This window comes from Schistocerca nitens, chromosome 3, assembly GCF_023898315.1.
Source record: "Schistocerca nitens isolate TAMUIC-IGC-003100 chromosome 3, iqSchNite1.1, whole genome shotgun sequence".
Taxonomy (NCBI): Eukaryota; Metazoa; Arthropoda; class Insecta; order Orthoptera; family Acrididae; genus Schistocerca; species Schistocerca nitens.
Window position 1 is genome coordinate 471,482,758 of NC_064616.1, and position 15,437 is coordinate 471,498,194.

Genomic DNA, 15,437 nt, shown 5'->3' on the forward strand with positions numbered 1-15,437 from the left:
GCTCCTTGCCTTCTTTTCTCTCTAATCTTGCTACAGCTTTACATGGCGTGGTTTCCTTTCTGCGAAAGAATCTATTACCGCATCAAAGTTCGTCAAACGTTTTGCTACATGAAAAATCGCAATGTCGTTATCTAATACTGAAAATGCTGTTAACACAAATATTACCCAAGACTGGTGTTGTTTCTCGATCTGATTCTGTCTATTTTGTCACTGTCTGCTACATAAAACAAAATAGGCCTTTCTAATATTGCAGCAATTTTGTAACACACACCAAATAAACGAGACTGTTTTGGCACAAATGGCCATTTTTATAACAAGACAGAACATAATTCACGAAGTACCATTATCAAATGCCTATTAGGCCTACTACAAACAAAAAGCTTAATGTTAGGAAACTATTTCATTCACACGCACCAGTTTTTCAAGCATGAGATCGAAAAGTAGTACTATGAAATTGTTATATAAATTTGGAATCGTCTTATTCTTCCATAATTTGTATAATGTCCCCGTTTCTTCTCCTTCTTGTCATCACCAATTGTGTAGCTATTCCTGTCACGGTCAAAATTTGTTCGCCGATTAACTTCACTAACCCTGCTAGAATCACAGGTTTAGTTATCCCACGATTATTTTCCGATTAGGTGTTGTTACATACTCGTACAACACGTTTTCCGCGTTACTTCCAGAATAGAATTCACGCGGCTGCTAGCTGGGGACTGTACAACTGGTCGTTACTAGTGTAGCCATCTGGCCAAAAATTTTCTGTCAAAATTTCATTTTCTTGGATACACCGATGAGACAATATGTAATCTTTCTCACCTGTTATTCCTGTTAGTCGTTTACGTCCATTCTGGTAGTCTGAATCTAAGGATTTCGCTAGTAATTATAACAACGCTGATCATTCGCAAACCCAATCAACCACATAATCAGACGGCAATTGGCATTCATCCGTTTGGCTTTACTGCGCTCAACTCGTGTAGCCCCGTCCCCTTTTGCTGGGAAAAGTTTATTTTTGGATGCGACGAGGATGTGTTCAAAAATGTTCAAAAACCAACAGGGTTGCGTTTCAGAATCATATGAATAATCGATAGACCAACGTGCGCTGGATTCTAAGCGCTTTGTGAAACAAGTTTTTTTCCCCACGCGAATATGAATTTGGCGCCCCCTTTTCCCGGTAGCATCTAGCTGCTTGCTGCGACTGCCTGCACAGCCAACAACCACATTCCTGTTGCCAGAAGCGGGACAATCTACTGCTCAAACGCGACTCAACTGCGCATGCGCACTAGTGCGCTCGTAACTGCTAAAACGAATCTCATGTAAACAGTTGTGATTTCACGCTCATCGGAGGCAAGCATAGTCTTCCTAAAGCCTTTGACACATTTTGCTGTTGGCACACGCTTGCATGAGCGCTGTGTGTCGTTGTTGTATATGGCACATTTCCTTTGCATTTAAGTTATTTTCGTTTTCTTCTCTCATTTATGTTTTATTGTTGAGTTATTCTGCAGTAGCGGGATACAGTAATATCCTTTGTCAGAGTACTGGTTCTTACCAGTGAATGTAAAAAAATTTAACTCAAAACTAAAACAAGGAAAAATCCCCGGAATTCTAAAAAATTCCAGGATTTTTCCCGGTTTTCTCCCGGATGAAAAAATTCCCGTGTTTTTCCCGGATCTCCCGGTTGCCCGGGTCGTATACACCCTGTGGATGTTCCAAGTGATCTGGCCAGTCACTGGTGTAGTGACTTCGGTGCTAAGGAAGACTGGTCGAAATACTAAAGCATATAACTGCCTGTAAAGAAGGGATTGCATTTGAAGGATGTTGTTATGTTGGCTGAAGTTCACATCGATGCCCAGAATCCATGTCGAGTTGGTAAACCTAAAGACAAAACCCCTGAATATGCTAAATCCAAATACCAGTGGTTTACAGTGTCTTGTTCCACAAGTTAGTATTGCAAAAACTGCAGTGTCTTCTTCTCCGTTCTCTTCATGTACTGACAGGCTTTTGTAAGCAAAAAATGAATCAACGATTAGAGTTATATAGGACTCAGTTCAGGAGTCTGTGCAGGCTAGTCCATTACAGGGATGGTATTGTCGTGTAACCACTCCGCCAAAGGCGGTGCATTATGAAGAGGTATTCGATAGTGTTGAAGGTTGCAATCGCCGTCCCCGAATTGCTCTTCAACAGTGGGAAGCAAGAAGGTGCTTAAAACATCGGTGTAGAACTGTGCTGTGATAGTGCCACGTGGAACAACAAGGAGTGTACACCCCCTCCGTGAAAAACACGACCACACTGTAACACCACAGCCTCCGAATTTTACTGTTGACACTACACAACCTGGCAGATGACGTTGACCGGGCATTCGCCATAATCACACCCTCGGATCGCCACATTGTGTACCGTGGTTCGTCAGTCCTCACAAATTTTTTCCACTGTTCAATCGTCCAATGTTTAAGCTCCTTACACTAAGCGAGGCGTCGTTTGGCATTTACCGGTGTGATGTGTGGCTTATGAGGAGCCGCTCGACTATGAAATCCAAGTTTTCTCATCTCCCGCCTAACTGTCATAGTACTTGCAGTGGACCCTGATGCGGTTTGGAATTCCTGTGTGATGTTCTGGATAGATGTCTGCCTATTACACATTACGACCCTCTTCAACCGTCGACGGTCTCTGTCAGTCAACAGACGAGATCGGCCTGTACGCTTTTGTGCTGTACGTGCTCCTTCACGTTTCCACCTCACTATCTCATCGGAGACAGTGGACCTAGGGATGTTTAGGAGTGTGGAAATCTCGCGTGCAGACGTATGACACAAGTGACACCCAATCACCTGACCACGTTCGAAGTCCGTGAGTTCCGCGGAGCGCCCAATTCTGCTCTCACACGATGTCTAATGACTAATGAGGTCGCCGATGGAGTACCTGGCAGTACGTGGCAGCAAAATGCACCTAATATGATAAAGGTTTTTTTTTTTTTGGAGGTGTCCGGGTACTTTTGATCACATAGAGTAGCTGTGCTTGTAGCGGGAAGAGGACGTAAGCGGCGGCAGCAACAGCAGTTGCAGCAACCTGTGGTGCAAATTATTGTATATAGGGCTGGTATCGGCATGGTGCTGATGGGAATATTTATGGTGGGGACCGCAGGAGCACCCGTCCTGCATTTTGTTTGTTTATAATATAGATATCATAGCTGTTCGTGTCCTATGCCACTGTACTATCCCAGTGGGCTGACGGCTAATTAGGGGAAACTATTTAAATGTGGAAGCATGGGATATCAATGTAATTTGGCGATGTCTTGTGTCTGACCTGCAGTGTTTTTTAACATATACACATTTGGGGAAACGTTCCTACATAAATACACTCATTTTTTTTAAATTTTCCACTGCTCTTACATATCCACAGCAATGCCATAGCGCACCGAGCGAGGTGGCGCAATGGTTAGCACACTGGTCTCGCATTCGGGAGGGAGACGGTTCAAACCCGTGTCCGGCCATCCTGCTTTATGTATTCCGTGATTTCCCTAATTCGCTTCAAGCAAATGCCGGGATGGTTCCTTTGAGACAACACGGCCGACTTCCCTCTCCGTCCTTCCCTAATCCGATAGGACCCTGACATCGCTGTTTAGTCCCCTCCCCCAAATTAACCAACCAACCAACCACCGTTCCTAATGTCTTAGCGCCAAGACTCCTCTTAGGCAGACATCTTTGATTGTGACGTAATAGTGTGTCATAAAATATAATAATTAAGACAGTGGTATTTTGTAAAAGCATCCGACGGCCATATTGAGCCTCATAAATTATAGTTGGCCGGTCGCGGTGGTCTCGCGGTTCTAGGCGTTCAGTCCGGAACCGAGCGACTGCTACGGTCGCAGGTTCGAATCCTGCCTCGGGCATGGATGTGTGTGATGTCCTTAGGTTGGTTAGGTTTAAGTGGTTCTAAGTTCTAGGGGACTGATGACCTCGGAAGTTAAGTCCCATAGTGGTCAGAGCCATTTGAACCATTTCGTACGGGACTATACATAATGGATGAACGAGTACAGGTCGTAGGCGTATGGTTGACTACATACGAAAGTTTGGGCCTGGCCATGAGTCGTGCACGGACAGCCAAATGGTAACGCGACCGCTCGCGATAAGCGGGATATCCGGGTTTGAGTCCCGGTCCGGCACAAATTTTCATTGTCGTCATTCCATTCTACAGCTGCGGGTTGTCCTTAATCGCAACTGCGAATACATTTAATGTCTTCCAGTTCAGGTTTGCGGCGTCTCCTTGGAGCACCACGAGTCACAACTGTTGACGGTGAAGGTACCCCTTTCTCGAAGCCGTTGCGTAATTGTGGCGAAAAGGATACGCGATGGAGTCGGACGTTGTGAATAACGATCTTGATGGAGGGGATGAGCACTCTTCCATTACCGTGAGCTTCGCCATACAGAAGGATCGTGTCGGTGTATTCTGCAAACGTGTACTCAACCACGTTGCTGTAACACTCACAGTCACGGGAATGGGGCTCGAACCAGGCCACAAAGGTACAACAGACGTCCAATGACATCAGCTGATCCAACTTAAACACCCCCACCCCCATCCTAACCATGCATAGCTAGCAAACGTTTTCGAGCGGCTGTAGCACAATCTACTATTTTGCGTTACAAAATTGCGTTCTCTTCCTTTTCATGCTATCGAATTCTAGTCCTCCATCACAATTAAATTTTCGTCTCCCTTAAGTATCTGAATAATTTCTTGTGTAACGCATTCTTTCAATCTCTTCGTCATTTGGTTGGCTTATAAAATTATACTACTGTGGTGGTGTTGGATTCGTGCTTGTTTTGGCTACGATAATGCGCTCGCTATATAGTTCATATTAACTTACCCGCATCCCATTTCCTAGTTCATTATTAGGACTACACTTGCATTACACGTTTCTGATATTGTGTTTATAGCCATATACTAACCTGACCAGAAATCCTGTTTTTCCTGTCACTGCACTATTGTAATTACCACTGTATTTAACTTCAGCCTAGCCATTTCACTTTTCGACGTTCCACGCTCCTACCCACATAATGTCAGTTTCGTGTTTCCTGATGAGAACACCCCCTGAGCTCATGACAAAACTTCGCTCAGAAATACGAATGGGGAACTTCTTTATCTCCAGATTATTTTTCCCAAGATCTTTTTATCTGTATGTAACCATACACTAGAGCTGCATGTCCGGGAAAAACAACGGCTGTATTTTCAGCACAGCAAAGTCGTGTTGCCCAGATTTAGAAAGCCAGATCAATCAATCATCCAGACTTTTTCCGCAGCAACTACTGAAAGACGGACTATCTTAGGAATCGCAAGTTAATTTGGCCTCTCCACAGATACTTCTGTTTTGCGGTTACACTTACGGTAAGACTGTTGTATTGCTGAGGCAGGCAAGCCATCCCACATCGGTAAGGTCCAGAGTACATTGGGGGCAACTAACAAAACTATAATCTGCGATACATAACGTTGCCATTGTACCATATTAAAGTGAAATGTGCCAGTACCTACCCGACTGTGCCAGTACCTACTCGTCTGTATTGTTTACAAGAGTAAACCAGTCTACATCTACATCCATACTCCGCAAGCCACCTGACGGTGTGTGGCGGAGGGTACCTTGAGTGCCTCTATCGGTTCTCCCTTCTATTCCAGTCTTGTATTGTTCGTGGAAAGAAAGATTGTCGGCATGCCCCTGTGTGGGCTGTAATCTCTCTGATTTTATCCTCATGGTCTCTTCGCGAGATATACGTATGAGGGAGCAATATACTGCTTGACTCCTCGGTGAAGGTATGTTCTCGAAATTTCAACAAAAGCCCGTACCGAGCTACTGAGAGTCTCTCCTGCAGAGTCTTCCACTAGAGTTTATCTAACACGTAACGCTTTCGCGATTGCTAAACGATCCTGTAACGAAGCGCGCTGCTCTCTGTTGGATCTTCTCATCTCTTCTATCAACCCTATCTGGTAAGGATCCCACACTGCTGAGCAGTATTCAAGCAGTGGGCGAACAAGCGTACTGTAACCTACTTCCTTTGTTTTCGGATTGCATTTCCTTAGCATTCTTCCAATGAATCTCAGTCTGGCATCTGCTTTACCGACGATCAACTTTATATGATCATTCCAATTTAAATCACTCCTAATGCGTACTCCGAGATAATTTATGGAATTAACTGCTTCCAGTTGCTGACCTGCTATATTGTAGCTAAATGATAAGGGATCTTTCTTTCTATGTATTCGCAGCCCATTACACTTGTCGACATTGAGATTTAACTGCCATTCCCTGCACCATGTGTCAATTCGCTGCAGATCCTCCTGCATTTCAGTACAATTTTCCATTGTTACAACCTCTCGATATACCACAGCATCATCCGCAAAAAGCCTCAGTGAACTTCCGATGTCATCCACAAGGTCATTTATGTATATTGTGAATAGCAACGGTCCTACGACACTCCCCTGCGGCACACCTGAAATCTATATAAGAATATACAGCCTACAGTTGCAGGTTAACTTTATCGTTTACCTAGGTTTCAGCGTTAGTAATAACGTCTTCTTCAGAACCTGCAACAAGTTAATATTATAATGCGCTAGTAAATTATATTAAATATGGTCATCCTACAGGATGCAACGTATAGTACTTACATAAATTATTATTTCAATGTTTGCCTAAAACAGGCCATGTCCTAAGTCAGCTTCATAAAACTTGATGCATAGCCATAAGGTTTTGTCACTTCTATTAAACCAACTGTAGAAATTCACTTTAAGCCTGTTGTATGGGCCTCGTAGTGTGACTAGAGACTGCGGACCGCGAGGGCTTCGCGGTCTGCCCCACAGAGGGCGGCGCGCATGCGCGAGACGTATAGAGTCAAACTTATTACGCACGCGTCAGATAACCTTTTTGCTATGAATTAATTTTATATTTTACTATTGTAAGTTAATTACAGTATCCAGCATGACTATTATTTACATTCTACTACAGAGCTTTCTAAACTGACCAACAGATCTCGTATGAATATCTGTTGGAAAAATTACCCGGAATTAGTGAACAACATCATATTTTATGCGAGATACTTGGATGACATTCTTCTACTGGTTAATAATTCTCCAGAAGGAATAGAGCAAATTTTCGCAACGTTTAACAGTCTACATGAAAAAATAAAATTCACACAAGAATTGGAATCAGCTGACAGATCACTAAATTATCTTGATTTAACATTGACTATTAAAGATGCTAAAATAGAGTTCAACATATTCCGGAAGGCAACTTATTCAGACAACATCATCCCGGCCGATTCAACCCAACCCCAAGCGCATAAAATGGCGTTTTTCTATTCTAGTATCCATCGGGCGATTTCTATTCCGTTGTCAGATGTCAACAGTGAGGCTGTTATATCATAAGAAAACGGGAAAAAGGACAACGACTTTAGTAAACACAAAAACTCAAACCCAAGATCAGACCAAGAAATGGTTGTCGGTTCCTTATATAGGTAATGTCTCCTACAAGATAGGGCGACTGTTGAAAAATTCAGGTTTTAAAATTTCCTACTCGACGAGTAATAGTTTAAAGCAAAATTTGGTTCATTCCCTTGAGAAAGACGGTGAAAAGTCAGCGAAATCAGGCGTATATAAGATTATGTGTGATGATTGCCCATGTTATTACATAGGTCAAACAGGCAGAGCTATAGCAGTAAGGTTTAAAGAACATCTTCCAATAAAGGGCGTAGGAACACGGGGGTCAGCCTTTGTGGAACATCTGGTGCAAATGGCTCATACACCTAAAACTTTACGTGACATAGAGCTACTACATCATGAAGTTAAGGGATATAGACTCGACACGCTTGAAGAACTACAAATTTATGCACACCTAATTACAGATAGAAGCAATTTACTGAACGATCAACTGTATCTAAAAAATAGGGCATACTTCGAAGGCTTCCAACCTATACTAGGTTTACAACAATTCATAATGCATGTGACCTTTTTTTTCCCATCGGGGCGGGCTGGCAGGAGCATATGCGCTGCTCTTCAGCCGAAAGACATAGAACAAACAATAGAAGACATTAAAAAAAAGGAGAGAATAATGTGAACATAGATATAAAAAAGCGGGAACATCATGGAAGGCAATAGATAAAAATCAGGGTGACGCTAAAATGGAGATAAAAAACTGTTTAAAAGTAGCACACCCAAAAAGCCACACACTGCGACAATTAAAAGAACACAAGGCACAGTATGACTGGACCATAAAAGGTATCGACAGATGGCGTAGCACAGAACAAACACCGACGGCGAACCTCAAGGCAGTACACACTTAAAATTACACCTCTTGACGCACAGGAGAAACATCACTAAACACAACACTGATGTGGCACACTGACGATGATCAAAACGGAGGATCTGCCAGGCGCAAGGAGATGAGGGAGACCGGAAGGAGGGAGGGAGGGAGGGAGGGAGGGGAAGAGAGGGGGGAGATGAGATGAGCGGGGGGCGCGCTGAAGAGGGCCTGGTAGGGAGGGATGTGGGAAGGAAAGAGGCAGGTATGGGGTGCATGGTCTCAGGGAGCGGGGGGGGGGGGGGGAAGAAGAAAAATTCGCTCTGGGAGAAGGAGGGGAGAGGAAAAAGGGGGCCCTGGGGAGGGGGGGGGAACAATGCCAGGTTATAGTTGGAAGGAAGGGTAGATGTCACAGGGAAGTTCGTCATCCGGGAGGGGGAAGCGTTGGAAATTGCCCTGATGAAGGAGGTGGAGGGTGTGGAGGTGGAGAGAGGGAGGGATACAGCGATAGAGGCGCGGCAACGGGCGGGGGATGGAGAGGAAGGAGGAAACCAGAGGGTGGGGGGGATCAAGCCTGCGGACAATGTAAAGGATGTGGAGATGTTGGAGGAACAGGGGGAGGTGGGGGAAGGAGATCAGTTCATACAGGAGCCGTGTGGGGGAAGGAAGGCGGATACAGAAGGCAAGGGGGAGTGCATGGCGTTCAAGGATTTGGAGGGCCTTGTAAAGGTGGGTGGGGGCGGAGATCCAGGCAATGCTGGCATAACATAGGATGGGACGGAGGAGGGATTTGTAGGTGTGGAGGATGGTTCAATCCCCATGTCCGGCCAGACAGTAGTTTCAGAAGGTGCAGGTGGGAATGGGCTTTCTGCTGGATGGTCTGGAGATGAGGGGTCCAGGTGAAGTGTCGGTCGAGGGTGAGGCCAAGGTATTTCAGGGTGGGGGTGAGCTGGATGGGACGACCATAAAGGGTGAGATAGAAATCATGGAGGCGAAAGGAGCGAGTTGTGCGGCCTATGATGATTGCCTGGGTTTTGGAGGGGTTGAACCACTAGTTACACCAAGTGGTGAACTGGTTAAGGTGGGTATGGAGGGTATGTTGGGACTGTGGAAGGGTAGGATAGAGAGCCAGGAAGGCAGTGGCATCAGCATACTGGAGAGGGTGGACTGGCGGGGGTGGCTTGGGCATATCAGCCATATACAAGAGATAAAGGAGAGGAGAGAGGACAGAACCCTGGGGGACGCCAGCCGTGGGATAAAAGATACGGGAGTTGGTGTTGTGGAGGGTGACATAGGAAGGACGGTGCGAGAGGAAGGAAGCTACCAGACGGACAAAATTGATAGGCAGGGCGTAGGTTTGGAGTTTAAAGAGGAGACCGGGATGCCATACACGGTCATAGGCATTTTGGAGGTCAAGGGATACAAAAATGGCGGCGCGACGGGAGTTGAGCTGGAGGGACAGAAGGTGAACGAGGTTGAGGAGTTGGTCTTCAGCAGAGAAGGAGGGTCAGAAGCCACACTGGGTAAGGGGGAGGAGGTGGTATTGAGCAAGGTGCTGATGGATTCAAAGACCTTACTGAAGATGGAGGTGAGGCAGATTGGACGATAGGAAGAGGCAGCAAAAGGGGGTTTGTTGGGTTTGAGGAATAAGAGGACGCAGGAGGTCTTCCACAGGTCAGGGTAGAAGCCAGTAGAGAGGATGACATTATAGAGATGGGCAAGGACAGTCAGGAAGGAATAGGGGCTTTCTCAAAGGTGACGGTAGGTGACACAGTCGTGACCAGGGGCCGTGTTGCATTTGGACCGGAGGATAAGTTTAATGTCTTGTGCTGTGATGGGAGTGTTTATGTCTGAGGTGGGCCAACTGCCCCAAGTACTGGAGACTAGGAGCAAGTGGAGTGACCGAGGCATCAGCACATTCCATGACGGTGGGGAAAAGAGAATAATCAAAGTGGGGATCATCGGGGATGGAGAAGACCTCAGAAAGGTTGGAAGCGAAGTGGCTGGCCTTACTGAGGTTGTCAGGAAGGGAGCGATCGTTATGGAGAAGGGGGTAGTGGGGAGCGGAAAGGTAACCAGTAAGGCGATGGAAGGCGGACCAGTACTTGGAGTAGTTGATAGGGAGGGTGGCGTTGAGTTGTGTGCAGGTCTGGCGCCAGTCTCGGCGTTTCGTTGCTGTAATAAGGTTTCGTACGTGTCGCTGTATTTGCCGGTGGCGTTGGAGTGTATCCCTGTCACGAGTGCGCAGGAAGGAGCGATAGAGGTGGTGGGATTCACAGAGGAGGAGAACAGCCCGCGGAGGGAGAGTGGGACGGTGTGGGTGGATGGTTTTAGTAGGAACATGGGCCTCCATGGCGTCAGTAACTACCTTCTGAAGGAAGGACGAGGCGTGGCTGGTGTCGTCAGGATGGCGATAGGTAAGAGGGTGGCTTTCGACCTGGGTGGAGATGGAGTCCCGGTAGGCATCCCCGTTGGCACGGTGATAGTCATGGACGACCTTGGGAGGGGGTGCAGGGTGCGGAGCCAGAGGGGGCCAGTGAGCAGACGTTATGGTGAGAAGGACTGGGAGGTGATTGCTACCTGTGGGGTCAAGGACGGCGACAGCGATACGCCCAAGGAGCTTGGCGAAGGCAATGACAACATCAGGGGTGGTGTCACTTTCAGGTTGGGTGTGCTGGGGAAGGGGAACAGGGTCTCCTTGGTTCGTGGAAAGGAACTGATGCCACCGCCGAAGGGCGGCAGGAGTGCGGCTATGGATGTTGAGGTCGGCGGCAATCACATAGGTGGAGAAGGTGCGGTCAATGTGCGAGATGAAGTCATAAGGAAGAGGAGCAGTGGAGCGGACATAGATGGTGGCACAGGTAATGGTGAGGAAGGGGAAGAAGACGCTAAGGATAAGGTGTTCAGTGGGGTCATTGAGGAGAGGTTGTGGCCGGACGGGGATATGCTTAAGGTGGCCAATCTCAACTCCACCCTGCGCACGACGACCAGGAGCGTCAGTGCGGTGGAGGATATAGAGAGAGGTGCGGATAGAATGGTGGGGCTAGAGAAAGGTTTCGTTCAAGAGAAAGGTGTCGACCTGGTGGTGGGAGAGGGTGTGCATGTGGAGGTATTTGTTGGAGCGGAAGGAGCGAATGTTCTGGAAGAGGATGCGATACTTGTGCCGCGCCATGGCGGGAAGGAGGGGGGGAAGAGGGGGAAGGGAAGAGACTTAAACTAGGGTGTCGAGGCAGGTGAAGGTGAAGTGGGCTCGGTTGTGGGAGTATGTGGCGAAGGTGTTCAGGTGGAAAACGGAGTGAGCGGCAAGGGAGATGTGTCGGAAGGTGTGGGGGCGCTGAAAAGGGTGAATGTTTTGTAGTACAACGGTAAGGAACCGGACGATGTCCTCGCCTGTGGCTGGTGGACGGAGGGAATTGTCGCGACAGACAGGGGGATCAGGGGGATCAATGGGACGAAATGGGACTGTAAGCTCAGGGGTGGCTGGAGGGGGTTTAGCTGTACACTTGTGGGAGTAGATGGGACGGGGGCCTTTGCAGGTATTACAGGAAGGAGGAGCAGCGAGGTTGGGGCAGTTCTTAAGAAAGTGGGAGGCCTTGCAATGGGGACAGGTGGGGGGGGGGGGGTTTGCAGTTTGGAGTCAGGTGGTCATTGTACATCAGGCACTGCTGGCAACGGTAGGATTGGGGAGGGGATTTGGAGCATTCGACAGGGTGGCGGCGGTGGTATATCAGGGCACCCTGGGTGAGGAGATGGTCAATGGATGGGGCGGACTCAGAGAATACCCGCACGAGGTAGGTGGGACCAGAGGCATTGTGGATACGGCGGGCAGAGCGGATTTCCAAGTCCGGGTGGGAGTTCAGTTCTACCAACACTTCATCCTCCGTGATCACCGGGCTGAGCTCGGTGATCACAGCGGTGTAGGTGGGGGAGCGACGGGGAGGCTGGGGCTGACGAGGAGTGGAAGCAGAAAGGAAGGGTGTCAGAGAGGCGTTGGGGCCAAACGTAGCTCATGGGAGTTTTTGCAGGAGGTCCGTGTGAAAGGATGGGGACGGGGACTCGATAAGGACCGAGTCCCTGCGGGGAACGAGTTGGGAGATGGGAGCACCAGGTAAGTACTTTCGTATCTCCACGGCGAGGGTACGAGCGTCTAGGAACTTAGGATCGGGAGTTGACAGGACAAAGGTGTGGAGGGTGGGAGCTGGGGTATGGGTGGCAGGAGGAGGGGTGGTGTCCGTGGAGATGACAGGAGGAGGGGGAGGAGGTGTTGACTTTTTGTGGGAAGTGGCGGCAGCAGAGTCGGTAATGACGCGCTTTTGGGGTTTTTTGGAGACCGGAGGCTGAGAGGAGTGGAGAGGGACGGGGAGGAGAGGGAGGTGGCGGGTGGCAGATCCCTGTGGCGTAGTGGAGGCGCCGGGAGAAGCAGCCAGTTTAGTGGTGGCGACGGTGGCTCGGCGCGACGCGATGCGAGCGGGATATGCAGACGACGAAGCGACGGGGTGGGTGAAAGAGGGGAAGCCGACCACCTGAGGGGTGGCAGCAGAGGCGGCAACAGAGGCGTAGTTGAGGGCGGGGGTAGTAGTGGGAGCTGTTGAGGGTGTGGAGGCTGGAGAAAGGGTGTAGAGGTGTGGGTATACAGCAGGGGAGGAAATAGGGGGACGATTAAGAGGGGGAAGGGGAGGGGAGGTGTAAGGAGGGAGGCCAGGAGCGGCACTCCAGGAAGTGACTATGGGAGAGATTATGGGAGTACTCATAGCAAACAAACGGCGACGGACAGACGGACGGGCAGCGGACGGCGGCGGCGCCAGCGGCTACGGCGACGGCGATGGACAGCGAGCAGGCAGGCGGACGGACGAACAGCTACAGCAGCAAGCGGCGGGCGGGCAGACAGACAGACCGACTGACAGACAGACACAATCTTCTAAGACGGAAATTCCACCCTGAGAGGAGCCCAGGCTTTGCAATCTAACGCTTTCGAAGGAGGGGATCCAACCCTCTAGATGATGCATGTGACCTCACAGTTTCTGTAATAATAGATCCTTTCCTACAGATGTTCATATGAGATTTGTTGGTCAGTTTCAAATGGTTCAAATGGCTCTGAGCACTATGGGACTCAACTGCGGAGGTCATTAGTCCCCTAGAACTTAGAACTAGTTAAACCTAACTAACCTAAGGACATCACAAACATCCATGCCCGAGGCAGGATTCGAACCTGCGACCGTAGCGGTCTTGCGGTTCCAGACTGCAGCGCCTTTAACCGCACGGCCACTTCGGCCGGCGTTGGTCAGTTTAGAAAGCTCTGTAGTAGAATGTAAATAGTAGTCATGCAGGATACTGTAATTAACTTACAATAGTAAAATATAAAATTAATTCATAGCAAAAAGGTTATCTGACGCATGCGTAATAAGTTTGACTCTATACGTCTCGCGCATGCGCGCCGCCCTCTGTGGGGCAGACCGCGAAGCCCTCGCGGTCCGCAGTCTCTAGTCACACTACGAGGCCCATACAACGGGCTTAAAGTGAATTTCTACAGTTGGTTTAATAGAAGTGACAAAACCTTATGGCTATGCATCAAGTTTTATGAAGCTGACTTAGGACATTGCCTGTTTTAGGCAAACATTGAAATAATAATTTATGTAAGTACTATACGTTGCATCCTGTAGGATGACCATATTTAATATAATTTACTAGCGCATTATAATATTAACTTGTTGCAGGTTCTGAATAAGACGTTATTACTAACGTTGAAACCTAGGTAAACGATAAAGTTAACCTGCAACTGTAGGCTGTATATTGTTATATAAACAATATCAGTTGCTGTCGCTGCATAAAAATGTTAAAAAAAACACCTGAAATCACGCTTACTTCGGAAGACTTCTCTCCATTGAGAATGACATGCTGCGTTTTGTTATCTAGGAAGTCTTCAATCCAATCACACAATTGGTCTGATAGTCGATATGCTCTTACTTTGTTCATTAAACGACTGTGGGGAACTGTATCCAACACCTTGCGGAAGTCAACAAACACGGCATCTCCTGTGAACCCGTGTCAATGGCCCTCTGAGTCTCGTGGACGAATAGCGCGAGCTGGGTTTCGCACGATCGTCTTTTTCTAAACCCATGCTGATTCCTACAGAGTAGATTTCTAGTCTCCAGAAAAGTCCAACTTAATAGCAAAACTTAAACACGCTACGTCACAGTGTAATACAGTAGTTTAGTAGCATACACATGGTTCGTACAGACAGCAAGGTAACTGCCAGCAGGTGACGTCTGTACCCTCCACCATGCATTGCGGACTGCGTATTTTAATGCAGACGTTCGAAAATGTACTCACAGTGCGTTGCGCCAGTCCCTCGGCCGGAAGAGCATGAGAGGAATGAAGACAGAGCCGAAGAAGAGGGAGAGCAGCAAGAAGACGGTGAACTTGACGTAGTAGCGGCACGAGTTGCTGACGTGCCACAGCAGCAGCAGTATGAGCACGGCCGCCGCTGCCAGCGCCACGTCCCCGGCCAGCATCATCGCTCCTGTAACAACGCAAACCGACCTCTCAGCGCTTTAAATTTTTTTGCCATTAGCGTTTTTGCGCGGAATAATCATAAACGAGTGTGAAAAACGGTTCTCTACAAATCATTCTGAACAGCGTAAACCACAAGGTACAGCCAAGTAAGCGATACTGCTTTTCTACATACATCAGTGAAGTCACTCTCCGCAAAATGTTGTTGATGCTTTTCTTTTTTACTACATGGAGACTGCAGGTACAGACCGGTCTGTAACGTAGCCCGAGGTTTACATTCGGTTGGAAGAGGGTAACGCCGGAGAAAAAATTAGTTACCTCAGGGGACATCATGGTAATACCGCGTAACACCGCCTAAAGCCTTCATAATGGTCTCATTTCGGCGGAGGAGGAAGTCCACAATTTTCTTGAGGTACTGAAACGTCCCCTTTGAAAAATAAATGAATTACTGTGCTGGTAAACCCCTTACGTTATTTGATTTTCAAACAGCTGGGCAGAACTGAACGTACTCAGACATTTCTCTCTTTACGTATTCTGATCAACACTAAACTGACACACAGTATTTTTAGCGCAGCGCAATCTGACTTTCAACAATCCCTACAAAAGAATGACCCTGACTAACAATAACCTATACCTTTCATGAATCACTTACCTCACA

The 15,437-nt window shown here is 47.8% G+C and overlaps 1 protein-coding gene across 2 annotated transcripts in view; it reads right to left on the minus strand.

Moving 5' to 3' along the window:
- LOC126248401 (1-acyl-sn-glycerol-3-phosphate acyltransferase alpha-like) overlaps nt 1–15,437 on the minus strand; it is an 824,096-nt gene that overhangs the window by 39,893 nt on the left and 768,766 nt on the right. For both annotated transcript variants that reach the window (XM_049949347.1, XM_049949348.1), the window contains exon 5: nt 14,600–14,789. In XM_049949347.1, coding sequence (XP_049805304.1) covers nt 14,600–14,784 — 185 coding nt within the window. In that variant the 5' untranslated portion in view covers nt 14,785–14,789. The remainder of the gene's footprint in view (nt 1–14,599; nt 14,790–15,437) is intronic.